Source organism: Aegilops tauschii, chromosome 3 (genome assembly GCF_002575655.3).
Source record: "Aegilops tauschii subsp. strangulata cultivar AL8/78 chromosome 3, Aet v6.0, whole genome shotgun sequence".
Taxonomy (NCBI): Eukaryota; Viridiplantae; Streptophyta; class Magnoliopsida; order Poales; family Poaceae; genus Aegilops; species Aegilops tauschii.
Window position 1 is genome coordinate 293,464,762 of NC_053037.3, and position 16,059 is coordinate 293,480,820.

At 50.9% G+C, this 16,059-nt stretch overlaps 1 protein-coding gene across 1 annotated transcript; it reads left to right on the top strand.

The window, feature by feature from the left end:
- Positions 1-1,746: 1,746 nt before the first annotated feature.
- Positions 1,747-9,447, top strand: LOC109732598 (beta-galactosidase 2). The gene is made up of 19 exons (XM_020291781.4): positions 1,747-2,817; positions 2,932-3,027; positions 3,122-3,234; positions 3,491-3,557; positions 3,647-3,739; positions 3,832-3,975; positions 4,230-4,318; positions 4,414-4,519; positions 4,604-4,691; positions 6,633-6,751; positions 6,843-7,007; positions 7,182-7,354; positions 7,433-7,542; positions 7,640-7,749; positions 7,832-7,942; positions 8,026-8,127; positions 8,218-8,423; positions 8,517-8,835; positions 8,937-9,447. The coding sequence occupies exons 1-19, from the start codon at positions 2,323-2,325 to the stop codon at positions 9,045-9,047; spliced, it is 2,817 nt and encodes a 938-aa protein (XP_020147370.1). The 5' UTR covers positions 1,747-2,322; the 3' UTR covers positions 9,048-9,447.
- Positions 9,448-16,059: the final 6,612 nt, after the last annotated feature.

Consider the following 16,059-nt stretch of genomic DNA (forward strand, 5'->3'; position numbering starts at 1 on the left):
GTAGCCCGGGCCGCTGCCTGGGGCGTGAGAGCAGCTCCCTTCATGTATTGTACATAGCACTGTAGATACAGTGCGTCAGTGTACACTGCCTGCCTGGGGCGTGGCCACATCCTGGCGCCGCCACTGCCTGCGACTGCCTATTCCATGGCCTGAAAATGAGCCTGTCACCTTGTAACTCCACCGATGGGCACGCCGAGACTCTGTTCCTGAGCTCCGCCGAGGCAAACACGAACAGAAAGTCCTCCGGGCAATGGCGGTGGACCGAGATGAACTCTAGTGGGATCCCCAGCTTGCCCTCCAACATCTCCCGCACCCGCTCTGACGAGATCATCCTCTTTGCACCACCCACATAAGCCACCATGGAAAACTACCAGGCGTGGCTCCGGACCAGCGAGAGCCACCATGGCAAACTACCTCGTCCCCGGCGCCGGCTCCGGCAGCGCAGCGCAGCGCAGCGTCCTCTCACCGTGTGGCTAGCTTCGGAATCCCACCGAGTTTCCCATCCTATCTGACCCAGTTCTCACTAATCCTAGATCCTTGCTCCATCTCTCCTCGCAGACAAAAATATCCTCGCTCTCCTTTCAAAGAAAAAAGAAATTCCTCGCTCTACCTCTCTTCTAGCCTTATCACCGACAAGCAAATACTTTACTCCACTAGGCAAATATTCACAAACACTATTCAGTACAGAAAATAGCATTACCAAACACTAAGCCGCATAAATGTTTAGAGAGAGAAAGCCATCATCAAGAAAGAGGAAATGAAAAACACAACGTAAGGCCGGCCCCCGACGGGTCGCTCCTCGGTCGCTCCCGCGGGCGGCCAGGAGCGAAACCTAGCCGCCGCCGCAAGCCACAACCACCGCGCCCCCGCTCCTCGCCGCCGCCGGCAGGAGTCGCCGGGCAAAGCCCGCGGTTCGGCGGCGGCGGGGCCCTTTTTTTTTCCTTTCCGCTGGAGATGGTACGGCGCGGGCCGGCCGCTCCTGGAGGGAGCTCGGGCACGTTGGCGCTCGGGATGGCGTTGGCTGGCGCTGGAAGGCTGGGGCAGCGGCCCCAGGTCGCGCGCGGGGTTGGCGTGCGCCTCCCTCGCGGAGGTGGTCCGGCGGCTGCCTGCGAGGCGGAGGATCCGGGGCCCTCGCGCCCGAATCTGGTGAGGAGGCGGGCCGTCGGCAGAGGCGTCGCGGCGGCGTGAGGTCAAGGCAGCGGTGGTGCTGGCCTGCGAGCAGGGTGGAGGCGCGGGCTGGGCGCGGCTGGGCGCGGAGTGCGGTGGGTGCGCCGTGTTGGTCGCCGGTGCAGATCTGGCGGGCGGCAGCCGGTGGTCTTCGCTCGGCGGCCCTGCGGGCAAGCCTGGACGCCACGGATCCGGCCTTGGCAGCGCAAGATGGGTAGTTTTCTCTGCCCCGTTCTGCTGCTCTGAAGTACAGGGGGCCGGAAGGAGACGGCTGCTGGTCGGAGGTCCGTGGCTGGCGGCCCGGGAGGGGCACTGCCGGCTGGTGGGGGTGCCCCGTTGCCGCTTGTTGGAGCTGGGTGGCTCTGCCGCGGTTGGATGCGGGGTGCAGGACCCGATCTGGTCTCTGCAGGCCCGTCGTCGAGGAGGTTTGCGGGTGGCCCTACACAGCAGTGGCGTGCTCGTTGTGTGGGGGGTGCGCGGTCCAATGGAGGTACGGGTCGACCTCGGCCTGCTGCGTGGGAGTGGCTGCACCGGGTGAAAGCCTGGCCGGTGCTGACCGGCCGCCGGCGACGGCGCCTGTGGGCGTCGCTATCCTCCTTGGAGGCGTCGTCGGGAATCTTCACGCCTCTACTCCCGGATCAAGTCCTTCGGGTGAAAGCCCAGATCCTGCTACAAGGTCGGGCGGTGTCGTCGTCTTCAACGCCGTTCCCCTCTTTAGGGCGCCGTCTTGAAGAATTTGATCCCTTTGGTGCTTCCTATGACTGGACGTGCACGGTGGCTTCTGTGGCAACGACAACGGTGGTGAGCAACGTCGGAGGCGCGGCTTTGGTCGTGGTAGTCGGCTCTTCTTCTCCGGCGTGTCCATGGGAATGCCTCGACTGCCCGGTGCCGTGAAGTCGAAGCCGCGGTGGGGGGCCGCTCGTATACGATGACGCGTGTCAGGTGGCTCGTTCGGTGATCCCTCGTGACGCCAACCTTGCCTCGTTTCTTTGTGGTTCATCTTCGGAGTCGGAGCTGCGTTGTCTAATGTGGATTGTATGGAGTGTTTTGTTGCAACCATTAGGGTTGATGTTTTTCTTTTTCTTTTGATCTTCGGATCTCCTGGTCCTAGGACCTTCACCACCTTATTGTTTCCGTTGCTTTCTCCTATTATCAATGAATGCCAGCCACGCTGGATCTTTCAAAAAAGAAAGAGGAAATGAGGCGCAAAACTACAGGCGTTGCAGATCGGGAGTCCCAGAGGGAAAGCAAGAAAAAGGAAAAGGGAACCAGCTGCAGACTCTGGACGGTGAAGGACGAGTGAACCTGACAAAGCCAAAGCGCGTGTGTCCTCCAGCGAGCGCCTCACTTCGCTTCACTTCACTTCGCTCCCACTCCCGGTGGAGGGAAAAGCACCGAAAGGCGCCGCGTTTCCGCTTTTTTTTTTCACCGCACTTCCCTCCCTTTCCAGCTTCAGTCCTTCCCATGGCGTCCTCCGCGCTGCCGGCACCGTCCGTCGTCGCCGTCGCCGTCGCGGTCGCGTTCGCGGTGGCCACCCTCGCTGCGACGGCGTCGGCGGCCGTCACCTACGACCGCAAGGCACTAGTGGTGAACGGGCGGCGCCGCATCCTGCTCTCCGGCTCCATCCACTACCCGAGGAGCGTGCCCGATGTACCTACCGGCTTCTTGCTTCTCCAGCAGCCCCTGCCCCGCTCTCTTTCCCGAGAATGCCGGCTCCCAGTGTGACTATTTTCTTTCTTTGCTTGTTTCTGTGGCCGCGTGCAGATGTGGCCGGATCTGATACAGAAGGCCAAGGACGGCGGCCTCGACGTGGTGCAGACGTACGTGTTCTGGAACGGCCACGAGCCCTCCCCTGGCCAGGTTGCTGCTTTCTCCCGCCTGCTATGCTATGCTAAAAAAAGGTTGATTTGTTTTGCTTTCTGATGCTGCTGGGTGAATCGATTGTATTGTGCAGTACTATTTCGAGGGGAGGTATGATCTAGTGCGCTTCATCAAACTGGTGAAGCAGGCCGGACTCTACGTGCACCTCCGCATTGGCCCCTACGTCTGCGCCGAGTGGAACTTCGGGTAACAACCACCTACTACACCCGCATTGCTCTCAACATTTGTTACTCTACCAAATAAGCACTAGCTGGCTGATTAGTTTTCTTAGAAGGTAGTTTGATTTTCTAGGAGCCAGTTACTGCTCGTGCTAAATCATTTACTTCAGTACAGTTTTGTGGACTCCAGTTTACCTAATGAGGGATGTTGCTATATTGAGAAGTCTTGATGTTGACTTCTTTTAAAATACGAGTATGCTAAATCACACTCCGTTTGACTGCAGCGGTTTCCCTGTTTGGCTCAAGTATGTCCCCGGCATCAGCTTTAGAACTGATAATCAGCCATTCAAGGCAAGAGTCGTTTTGGCAGCTATGCTCTGTTTTAATCTTTAGCTTCTTTCTAAAATGTCTGTATTTTCCATCATGATTCTTTCAAACAGCTTGAGATGCAGAAGTTCACCACCAAGATCGTTGACATGATGAAGTCGGAAGGGCTCTTTGAGTGGCAGGGAGGACCAATAATCCTCTCCCAGGTATGTATGCTTCAAATTGTTTGACCTCCGTTGCTAGCATATTGGATTTCTTTTCAACCAGACCCACCTTTAAATCCTCATTGTCCTTGCAGATCGAGAACGAGTTTGGCCCCTTGGAGTGGGATCAGGGCGAGCCTTCCAAGGCCTACGCCTCATGGGCAGCTAACATGGCGATTGCGCTCGACACAGGTGTTCCATGGATCATGTGTAAAGAGGACGACGCCCCAGATCCAATTGTATGCTGTGCACTCCTTGGCTTTAATATGTGTCCCCCATAGACACTAGTTCCCTGTTTCTTTTAATGTGCTGGGGTCATTCATCTTCATGGCCCCATTTTCCAAGAATGGAAAGAAAACGTGTCCATCATATGTACTCACTGGATCATCTGCCAAGCCTTTCATTTCTAAAAGGAACTTCCACCCTTACATGACATTATTTGGACTAGGAGATTTCACCCCGCTAGATCTCACTGTTGATTTACTGCTGGCAGATTAATACATGCAATGGATTTTACTGTGACTGGTTCTCCCCTAATAAACCTCACAAGCCTACCATGTGGACCGAGGCTTGGACTGCCTGGTAAATTCATCCTTCTCTCTCTAAAAGGCTACTACCACATGATATTTTCTGTGTTTATCTTTCTCCATGTAAATCTTCTTTTCTCCTTACCGCAGGTATACAGGCTTTGGTGTTCCGGTTCCACATAGACCAGTAGAGGATCTAGCATATGGTGTTGCCAAGTTCATCCAGAAGGGGGGCTCTTTTGTTAATTATTACATGGTAAGTCACACTGATCCTTTCTGTTTAACTGAAGCTCATCATGTCACCAACTTTTTGGTACCAAGTTGTGACGCCTCTTTTCAGTATCACGGAGGGACAAACTTCGGGCGGACAGCTGGTGGTCCATTCGTTGCAACTAGCTATGACTACGATGCTCCTATTGATGAATACGGTGAGTTCAGTTCTCCATGCTCTGTTTATCTTCAATGCATGCCTTGCTTTTGGCACATGTTACATTTTTGTTAGAAAATCACTGTAAAAAAATAGCGCGCTATAGCGCCGCTAATAGCACGCTATATCGTGTAGAAAATTGCCTTGCTATATAGATCAGTGTGCAATGTTTCGCTAATAGCACGCTATATCGTGCTATAGCATGCTAATAGCGTATTTCAAAGGACGGCGCTATTTTGTATAGCGCACTATTTTTTTCCTTGTAGAAAATTGAAGCTTCCTTACCCCCGGCCTCTGTACGAACTAAGGATGCATTTTTTTGGAAATGGACCAACTAAGGATGCATACAACCAAATTATTACAAATCTGATTAAACTGGCAAAAGAAAAAAGGGAAACATCATGGCAGATTATCAAACACAAACACAATACAACCCGTAGCCGAGTCCCTTGTAATCCCAACGTTGAAGGCTACCAAGAGATTGTCCACACGCTAACACCAGCTACACAACAATGAGGCGTAGAGGAACTTAGTCTTCAATGCGACGCCTCCAACGAGAAATAGGACTAGCATCGTCATCACCAGATTCAACCAATAAGGCCACATCCTGGATTTTCATCGGGCAGCATGTACCGGTGCACCATAGCAACGCCTTCAGGAACGGAATGCCGTGGTTGCCGAGTCTAGATAGGCAGATAGCCAGACCTAGGTTTTCACCCTGGATAGAAGCTGCCGACTGAACCCTGTGAGATGCCCCCATGGCCGGATCCAGTTAAAGACTGCACCACCATGCAGCGCTTTGATGTGCCACCACCACAGCTGATTGCCTCAGACCCGCCTAGCTGATCACGCCGTCTGCCAAACGGCTACCGTGAAATGATGTCTGATACCGGCAAAAGGAGGAGATCTCCAAAAGGAGACACATGCGGAGCTGACCGCCGTCGTCACCATCTGCCGGAGTAGCTGAACTGCCGCGATCTCCACTGATCACCATTGGATCCTTACTAGCAGGCCGCCCTACGATCCGAGAAGCTGCGCCTCCTTCTTGGATCAGTTGTCCCACATCCGTGCTGCCATGCCCCCAGAGGAGACACCGACGACGACGAGTAGGAGGGAGAGTTCCCTGATGCCAGGGGCTGGATAGGAGACGGTCTCTGACAACGACGAGGTGACAGATCGCAAGAGCCGGTGGTGGCGGCTGCTGCTCTGGGGGAAACCCTAATCGCCCTGGGTGCACGTGGGCCACTCAGGGAGCGAACCCTGTTGGCACATGGTATGTACCCCGTTCACAAATATAAGATGTTTTGGATATTTCTATATGGACTAGTACATACGGTCTGAAATGAGTGAATACACACACTAAAATGCGTCTGTATACATCCGAATCAGAAAGAAGTTACAGCAGAACATCTTATAATAGTGAACGGAGGGAGTACTTTGAACCTATTTCATGCCACATAGTGGTTACTGCCACTTGTATATTTTTTTGTCTGAAGCGGCCCTTGTATAGGCAATTGCCCTTTCTAGCGAACTTGAATGAAACAGCGGTGCAGTTTAGGCATTTTCTGACACCTTCATCATCCCTTAATTGTACAAAGCAATGTGGCAGCATCCACATTCCACTGCAGTATCCAGGTTCAAGTCCATTGCCTAAGTTACAGAGAGATTTTCATCCACTCCAATTCTCAAGGTCCATAACCTTTTAAAGACGCAGTTGGAAAATAATCTGTTTCTCTAAACAATGGATTAGTAACAATGCAGTGTCTGATTGCACAAATCATTTTATATATCACCTACATCGTAATGGTAACATTTGGTGCTACATTACAGCAAAATTGTTTTTCTTTTCTTTCTTTGTCGATGTTATACACGTACTTTGTTATCATGTGCCCCCAAATCCTATGTACCAATTTGACCAAACTTCCCCCCTTCGCTTCCTCAGGCTTATTGAGAGAACCAAAATGGGGCCACTTGAAGGAGTTGCATAGAGCCATCAAGCTTTGCGAACCAGCCCTGGTTGCAGGAGATCCCATTATATCTTCCCTTGGGAAGGCTCAGAAGGTTGTGATGACATTCTGTTCTTTTCTCTACTTGAGACCTACACTATTTCATTCATAAGCCAGAACTGACTTCTTGGTAACTTCCTGTTCAGTCATCCGTTTTTAGGTCAAGCACAGGAGCTTGTGCGGCTTTTCTTGAGAACAAGGATAAGCTATCTTATGCAAGGGTATCATTCAGCGGAATGCATTATGACCTGCCTCCTTGGTCTATCAGTATTCTTCCGGACTGCAAAACAACAGTCTTCAACACCGCTAGGGTGAGATTAGGCACTTGAGCTATCTGGTTAATTTAGTTGGCTTGCTTATATTGTATATTCATCCAAGCTTAATCTGTGTAATTTCTTTTTTACTACCGTTATTTAAAATCTGTGTCCGATCTATATTTGTGCCTTTTTATCATCATTTAAAGTTTTTGTGATATGCTTATACAGGTCGGCAGCCAGATTTCACAAATGAAAATGGAATGGGCTGGAGGACTCACATGGCAGTCATATAATGAGGAGATTAATTCCTACAGTGAGGAGGAAGCATTTACAGCGGTAGGATTACTGGAACAAATAAATATGACGAGGGATAACACAGACTACTTGTGGTATACAACATAGTAAGTTGCCTAACTCCATCAACAATATGAATATATGACTCTTTGCAATTCACTGGTACTAAAAGTTTCATTTTCAAGTGTTGATGTTGCGAAGGATGAGCAGTTCCTCACCAGTGGGAAGTCTCCCAAACTCACTGTGATGTCGGCTGGTCATGCTTTGCATGTTTTCGTCAATGGACAATTAACAGGTAATTATGAAAGTCTCTGCCACGCTTGACAAAAAATTGTGTATCTCTTGACTGTCAAAAGCAATTGATCTTGAAATGCTCTCCAATCTGTTCACAGGAACTGTTTACGGCAGTGTAGAAGACCCAAAACTAACGTATACTGGGAGTGTGAAACTATGGGCAGGAAGCAACACTATTTCGTGCTTAAGTATAGCAGTTGGTCTCCCGGTAAGTGAATCGTTTGCTAACTAAGATAGTACTCTTGGTCATGCAATATTTGAGCCTTCGTATTTTCCATTGCTGTATACAGAACGTTGGAGAACATTTTGAGACTTGGAATGCTGGAATTCTTGGTCCGGTGATACTTTATGGCCTGAATGAGGGAAGAAGAGATCTCACATGGCAGAAATGGACCTATCAGGTAATGTATGTTGTTTTAAAGTGCCGTCAAGTATTAACCTTGTGCACAAGCATTAACATAAAAAACCTAATGTATATGGGCAGGTTGGTTTGAAAGGTGAGGCTATGAGTCTTCATTCACTTAGTGGAAGCTCATCGGTAGAATGGGGAGAACCTGTGCAGAAGCAGCCTCTGACATGGTACAAGGTAATGTGAAATTTGCATGTGATTAGTTGCTAACCATGTGGTATAGCCATCATTTTTTAGAAGATGTATCCCACAGTTCCCTCTTTTCAGGCTTTTTTCAACGCACCAGATGGTGACGAGCCATTAGCCTTGGACATGAATAGCATGGGGAAGGGGCAAATCTGGATAAATGGTCAAGGCATTGGACGGTATTGGCCTGGCTACAAGGCCCCCGGAACATGTGGTTACTGTGATTACCGTGGTGAATATAATGAGACGAAGTGTCAAACCAACTGCGGCGACTCTTCTCAGAGATGGTAGGAACTCCATGGTTTAGAAGTAACTATTACAGAACCACCCATGGCATTATTTACAAGTGAAGCTCTTACATCTATGTCATGTTCCTTCAGGTACCATGTTCCTCGCCCATGGCTTAATCCTACTGGGAACCTATTGGTGATATTCGAGGAGATTGGTGGTGACCCTAGTGAAATTTCAATGGTGAAAAGAACTACTGGAAGTGTATGTGCTGACGTGTCTGAATGGCAGCCGTCGATGACGAACTGGCGTACCAAGGACTACGAGAAAGCTAAGGTCCACCTCCAGTGTGATCATGGGCGGAAAATAACTGAAATAAAATTTGCCAGCTTCGGCACACCGCAGGGGTCCTGCGGGAGCTACTCAGAAGGCGGATGCCATGCACACAAGTCGTATGACATATTTCGGAAGGTAATGGGTTTGCGACCATCGCATTAGTTGGGTTAGATCACAAAATCCTTTCTTTACCTAGTCGTGCTTGTACCTAGAATCTGAATTGGCATTTCTTGCAGAACTGCATTAACCAAGAGCACTGTGCGGTATGCGTGGTTCCAGAGGTATTTGGTGGAGATCCTTGCCCTGGGACAATGAAAAGGGCTGTTGTGGAGGTTATGTGTGGCTGAACTGCCAAGGTATGTTGTGGAGCATGGTCCATACAGGATTCTGGCGACAGGTGAAAGTCATAGTGACCGTGACGCACAAACTGTCAGAAGTTACAGAAAATGAGTTGTATTTTAGACTGAATCATCAGTGTATGTACGTACGTATGTATTTAGTTTAGCCTATATACAAGAATTTGCACGGACGGGAAGATTAGGATCTGTAGGTGTGGAAAAGGGTCTAGATGCCACTCATCTGGTTTGCGGAGAGCACGGATGAGGCTGCTGCTCACCTGAGTCCTCATGTGCAATGGCTTCTGGATTGGAAGAGTGGCACCACTCTATTCATGCATTGCTATCTTGATTCTAAGTAATCAAAACAGGATAATGGTTCAGCTCATTAATAGAATTGCTTCGTTGTGTACTCATGCATCGCATATGTGCTGTGATTATTAAGATGTGGTTTGGTTCAGTTGGTGTCAGTGATCTGACACCGGCGGTACTGTTGAGTGATGGCTGATTTGTTCGGACGGGAATGAGAGTGGTGGATCGGGATGGTAGTACACGTAACCCTGGGAATAGTTTGGACTGTAACCTTAGTTTCAGTTTGGTTTCCCTATTGGATTGTGTTTGGTTGGTTTAAATGGGCTGAGAAGAGGCACGGGAGGAGACCTAACCGCCGCCGCCGGAGACCCCGCCTCCTCCCCTCCTCCCTCCCTCGCCGCCGCCCGAGGGCGCGGCCGGGCGAAGCCCGGTCGCCGCCGGCGGCCGTGGGGCGTCCTCTCCTCTTCGCTTGGCTGCGGGTGGCACGGGACGGCGCATCTTGGCGGAGGCGCAGCGCGTGCGGGGTGCGTGGCAACCGGCCGGCGGGCGACGCCGCCTGGTCATGGTGGCTGCGCGGGCGGCTTGGTGTCCGCGAGGGTGGCCAGGGGGCGCCGGTGGCCATGGCTGGGCGTGCCCAGATCTGGCTCCTGGTGTGCCTCTGGGAGGCTTGGGCTTGACGGCGGCCGGGCTGGTTCGGCTTGCGTGGGAGCTCGGCTGGCGGTGGATTTGGTTGCCGCTGCACCTCGTGGTCGGCTCCGTGGAAGATGGTGGTGCATGGCGCCGGATCTGATGCGCGGATGGTGCGGGTGGGGCAGTTGCTCGGCGTGGTGGCTACTCTGGCCGTGGGCGGCGGCGGCACGGTGAGGTCTGGCTTCACGGCGACCTTCCTGTGACGTGTCGGCTACACGGTGGTTCGGTGGTCTCGGCCGCGGCTACGGCCGGACTCTGCTTCGGCGTCGGCTCGTCTGCGTTCGGACCGTCACGACCTTCGCCCCATCTCCTCGTCGCCCGGGCGCTACTCCCATCAAAAGGACATTCCTCTCCCAGCTACGGTCCACTGCTCGTCTCGCGCCCGGTGCTGCAGGACCGAGCTCGTCTCGCGCACGGTGCAGCAGGACCGATCTCGTCTCGCGCACGGTGCAGCAGGACTGACCTCGTCCCCCTCTCGGTGCTGCAGGACCGAGCTCATCTCGCGCTCGGGGCAGCAGGACGGGTCGGTGGATGCCAGTTCTAGCCGGCCTATTGGGTCTCGACGCTGGGGGTCGCCCAGGGGTGCGAAAGGTGGGACCTTTCCGCTCATCTCTTTCGTTGGGGTTGCGGCGGGTCTCAGGTGAGGTGGTGTCAAGGTCTTCGATGCCGGGGCGGCGGCCCTGGTGGTGGTAGCGTGGTGCTCTTGGGCAGAGCCCGTGCCTTGGTGCTGCCCGGTAACCATGGCCGTGTGGGCGGCGTGGTTGTCAGGGCATGGCGTTCGGTGGCGGTGAGTGTTGGCCGAGGTGAAAACCTGTTCTATCTTCGGACGGACCGGCGACGGCGAAGATTGTTCCTTCTTGAAGGCGTCGTTGCGGCTCTCATTGCCCGCCATGGAGCTCCAGGGGAAACTCTGATCCTTGGATCGGGCGGTGGCGGCGCTCCGGTGTCGTACCCTTCCTGAAGGCGCCGCCTTGGAGCTCATGGATCGTCATATGTAGCTTCATTTCTTCGTGGTGGTAGTGCTAGGGATGGTGTTGCTGCGCTCAGCGCCTTTGTATCCTGCCTTGGTGTGCGTGTGTTGCGGTAGCGTGTGTTTGTACTGGATGCTTGATGATCGGTGCTTTATATATAAAGCGGGGCGAAAGCCTTTTTCGATAAATGGGCTGAGAATATAAAGCAATCTGGTGTGGTTTGGATTCTGTCAACTACTGGGTTGGACTGGTTTGGTCTAGACACAAACGAGTTGGTCTCAAATCGTTTCAATCTGTAGACAAAATCCAGTCTCTCGACCAAATCGTACAAGACGGCCAGCTTCCCTTCACTCCATACACACGTACGTGCTTAACCCGATTCATTCCGTCCATCAAAAGTGTGCGTGGAGGCATTGAGCATGAGTGGCTCCTCGCCATCCTCTCCCTCCGATGGTTGGGCGAGCACGTCCATCCTCAGGAGCATGGGTAGGCTAGCACGCCCGCTCTTTGTGTCCATGGTTTCAAACCGCAGATTCAGTCCAAAAAGGAAATATAGTTTAGATGGGTTCGGGTAGAAAACGTACGTAGTTTGGTTTGGTCTGGATAATGATGGTTAAATTTTGGATTGGATTAGTTTGGATGGAAGAGGTGGAGTCGTATGGTTTGAGATGGCTTCAGTCTGGTTTTGAAACTATTCCCAGGTCTAAGTACACGAGACAAACGATCTATTTAGTTCGGGCCGTCCCCGGAGGGGCGGCACCCTACCCCCATTGTAATTGTATTGCACTATTGCTCGAGTGTTGGTCGATGATCGGGAAGATCACCGGAGAGAGATTTCTTGGATTACAAGGTTCTTGCGTTGCCGGCGACTCATGAAGAAAAATGGGTAGGGGAGAACCCAATCTCTAGATGGCTCTAGAATATCTTGGATACCTCTCACAGAAAGATTGAAGATCTCCTGCGCAGACACTTCATCGAGAGATTTGGGACCCCAACAGCCAGACAAGGAACATTAGATCTTGATTTCTTGGGTGTAAATCAATCTAATTTGAGCAGGCTAGAATTGCCTTTCACGGAAGAGGAAGTCAGGGAGGCGATCATGGACATGCCAAAGGAGAAATCACCAGGGCCGGATGGGTATACTATCAGTTTCTACAACAAGTGTTGGCATGTAATCAAGAAGGATATAATGGATGTCTTCAACTGCCTCCATACACGCAACACCTTGGGGTTCGACAAAATCAATGGGGCACACTTTATTTTGCTCCCTAAACGACCTGGGGCTGCTGAGCCAAACGATTTCAGTCCGATCAGCCTCGTTCACAGCCTTGCGAAAATCATTTCGAAGATCCTTGCCAAAAGGTTACTCTGGTTCTTCCTTCGATCATGGGGGAACCAAGGCGCTTTTTTGAAAGGTTGTTCATTGCACGAGAATTACAAGATGGTACGAGAATCAACTAAGTTGCTAAAGGAAAGGAGATGCAAAAGCATTCTGCTGAAATTAGACATGTCAAAGGCCTTCGACACCGTTGCTTGGCAGTTCTTGCTTGAATTGCTTAAAAAAATTGGCTTCAGACCAAATTGGTGTGATTGGATTGCCACGATTCTCAGGACGGCATCCACCAGGATACTTCTAAATGGCATCCCCGGTACTAGCTTCTATCATGGTCGTGGTTTAAGACAGGGAGACGCCCTCTCACCCATGTTGTTTACCATTGTCATGGATTCGCTTTGCAAACTTTCTAATAAGGCTGAACAAAGCGATACTTTGGAGCCCTTCAGCAATAGACACTCCATACCCCAACGTATGTGCATATACGCTGACGACGTTATCCTTTTTTTGAAGGCAAAAAGTGAGGAAGTTGTTGCAACTAAACTGCTGCTGAATATTTTCAGTTGTTCATCAGGACTTCGATGCAATCCTAGCAAGAGCTCGTTGTCCTCTATATTCTGTGAGGAAGACCAGATTGAAGCCTTCGGTAACATCCTTAATTGGAAGGTTGAAAAGTTGCCTATTAGCTATCTGGGGCTGCCCTTGAGTCTCAAGAAACTCTGCAAAGAAGATTTCCAGTGTCTCATTGACAAGCTTAGGAGCAGGTTGGGTCCTTGGCGCATTGGCTTTCTCCAGCTGAGTGGTCGTTTGATACTTGTTCAGGCAGTTCTATCAGCAATTTCAATATTCCACTTAATGTCCCTAGACCCCCCGCCGTGGGTGTTTAAGGCGATTGATAAAATATGCAGAGCCTTCTTATGGAGAGGAACTGATGCTGTTAATGGAGGACAATGTTTGGTCAGTTGGAAGCAAATCCGCCGTCCTAAGGAAATCGTGGGTTTAGGTGTGTTGGACCTTGAGATTATGAATTTGGCTCTTCGGCTGCGTTGGGCATGGAAGGCAAGATCCGCGGAGAGTCGTGCTTGGAACATCTTGTTGGATCCCTTGGAAAAGCCAGAGAGGCAACTTTTCAATGCGGCAGCGTGGGTTCAGTTAGGGGATGGGTCTAGATGTTTCTTCTGGACCGATAGATGGGTTCACGGAGCGGTCATGGAGGAGCTCGCACCTGACGTGTTTCAGGCAATTCCGACGGTTGTTAGAACTAGAAGAACAGTGGCCGAAGCCATGATTAATGGAGCATGGATTACAGATATTAAGGGACAAATTACCATTAGCACATTCCACCAGTTTTTGGCTTTGTGGGAGATCATTTCAGAAGTTCACTTGGTGCAAGGAATGGAGGATAAGTGGACTTGGACTTGGGATTCCAAGGGTGAGTTCACGACGAAATCAGTCTACATGGCTCACTTGAGCACCTCGACTGTTTATAGCACGACCTGCACAATTTGGAAATCTTGGGCGCATGCAAGCTTTTCCTCTGGTTGGTCGTCAAAGGTCGTGTATGGACGGCTGATCGCCTGGCTAAGCGTGGACTTCCACACCATGACCTTTGCTGCTTCTGTAATGCGGTTCAGGAAACTGCACACCATTTGTTCTGGTGCTGCAGTGTAATCTCAATTTTATGGAGTTTGATCCTTCATTGGGCAGGGATAAATGAAGTCTTACTTCAGCCTGATCGAACTTTAGAAGAGTGGTGGCAAGATGCCAGAGCTAGAGTTCAAGGAACCAAAAGAAACTCCCTGAACACCTTGGTGTTGCCGGTGTTGGGGATCATAGTAGAAATTTAAAATTTTCTACGTATCACCAAGATCAATCTATGGAGTCATCTAGCAACGAGAGAGAGGGGAGTGCATCTACATACCCTTGTAGATCGCGCGCGGAAGCGTTCAAGAGAACGGGGTTGATGGAGTCGTACTCGTCGTGATCCAAATCACCGATGATCCTAGCGCCGAACGGACGGCACCTCCGCGTTCAACACACGTACGGAGCGGGGACGTCTCCTCCTTCTTGATCCAGCAAGGGGGGAGGAGAAGTTGATGGAGATCCAGCAGCACGACGGCGTGGTGGTGGAAGTAGCGGGATCCCGGCAGGGCTTCGCCAAGCGCAAGCGGGGAGGAAGAGGTGTCACGGGAGGGAGGGAGGCGCCAGGGCTTGGGGTGCTGCTCCCATGCGCCTCCCCACTATATATAGGGGTGGAGGGGGCTGGTTTCTTGCCCTCCAAGTCCGTTGGGGCGTTGGCAAAGGTGGGGAAAAGAAATCCCATCATTTCCCTTCCCCACCGATTGTTATCCCTTTTTTTAGGGATCTTGATCTTATCCCTTCGGGATATGATCTTATTCCTTCTAAGGTGGGATCTTGGTGCGCCTTGACCAGGGGTGTGGGGCCTTGCCCCCACTACCCACGTTCATGTGGGTCCCCCCATGCAGGTGGGCCCCACTTCGGAACCTTCTAGAATCTTCCCGGTACAATACCGAAAAATCCCGAACATTTCCGGTGGCCAAAATAGGACTTCCCATATATAAATCTTTACCTCCGGACCATTCCGGAACTCCTCGTGACGTCCGGGATCTCATCCGGGACTCCGAACAACTTTCGGTTAACCGCATACTAATATCTCTACAACTCTAGTGTCACCGAACCTTAAGTGTGTAGACCCTACGGGTTCGGGAGACATGCAGACATGACCGAGACGACTCTCCGGTCAATAACCAACAGCGGGATCTGGATACCCATGTTGGCTCCCACATGTTCCACGATGATCTCATCGGATGAACCACGATGTCGAGGATTCAATCAATCCCGTATACAATTCCCTTTGTCAATCGGTACGTTACTTGCCCGAGATTCGATCGTCGGTATCCCAATACCTTGTTCAATCTCGTTACCGGCAAGTCACTTTACTCGTACCGTAATGCATGATCCCGTGACCAAACACTTGGTCACATTGAGCTCATTATGATGATGCATTACCGAGTGGGCCCAGAGATAACTCTCTGTCATACGGAGTGACAAATCTCAGTCTCGATTCGTGCCAACCCAACAGACACTTTCGGAGATACCCATAGTGCACCTTTATAGCCACCCAGTTACGTTGTGACGTTTGGCACACCCAAAGCACTCCTATGGTATCCGGGAGTTGCACAATCTCATGGTCTAAGGAAATGACACTTGACATTTGGAAAAGCTCTAGCAAACGAACTACACGATCTTTTGTGCTATGCTTAGGATTGGGTCTTGTCCATCACATCATTCTCCTAATGATGTGATCCCGTTATCAATGACATCCAATGTCCATAGTCAGGAAACCATGACTATCTGTTGATCAACGAGCTAGTCAACTAGAGGCTCACTAAGGACATGTTGTGGTCTATGTATTCACACATGTATTACGATTTTCGGATAACACAATTATAGCATGAACAATAGACAATTATCATGAACAAGGAAATATAATAATAACCATTTTATTATTGCCTCTAGGGCATATTTCCAACAGCTGGTCACCTGGAGCATATGGCGGGAGAGGAATGGTAGGGTTTTTGAGAATTCTCACATGCCAATGATGAAGATCTTTGATCAAGTTATTGCTAATGCCAAGCTATGGGCAGAAGCGAGCATGTGTCGTTTTGTTCTCCACTAACTGCTGCTTCTAGTTTTT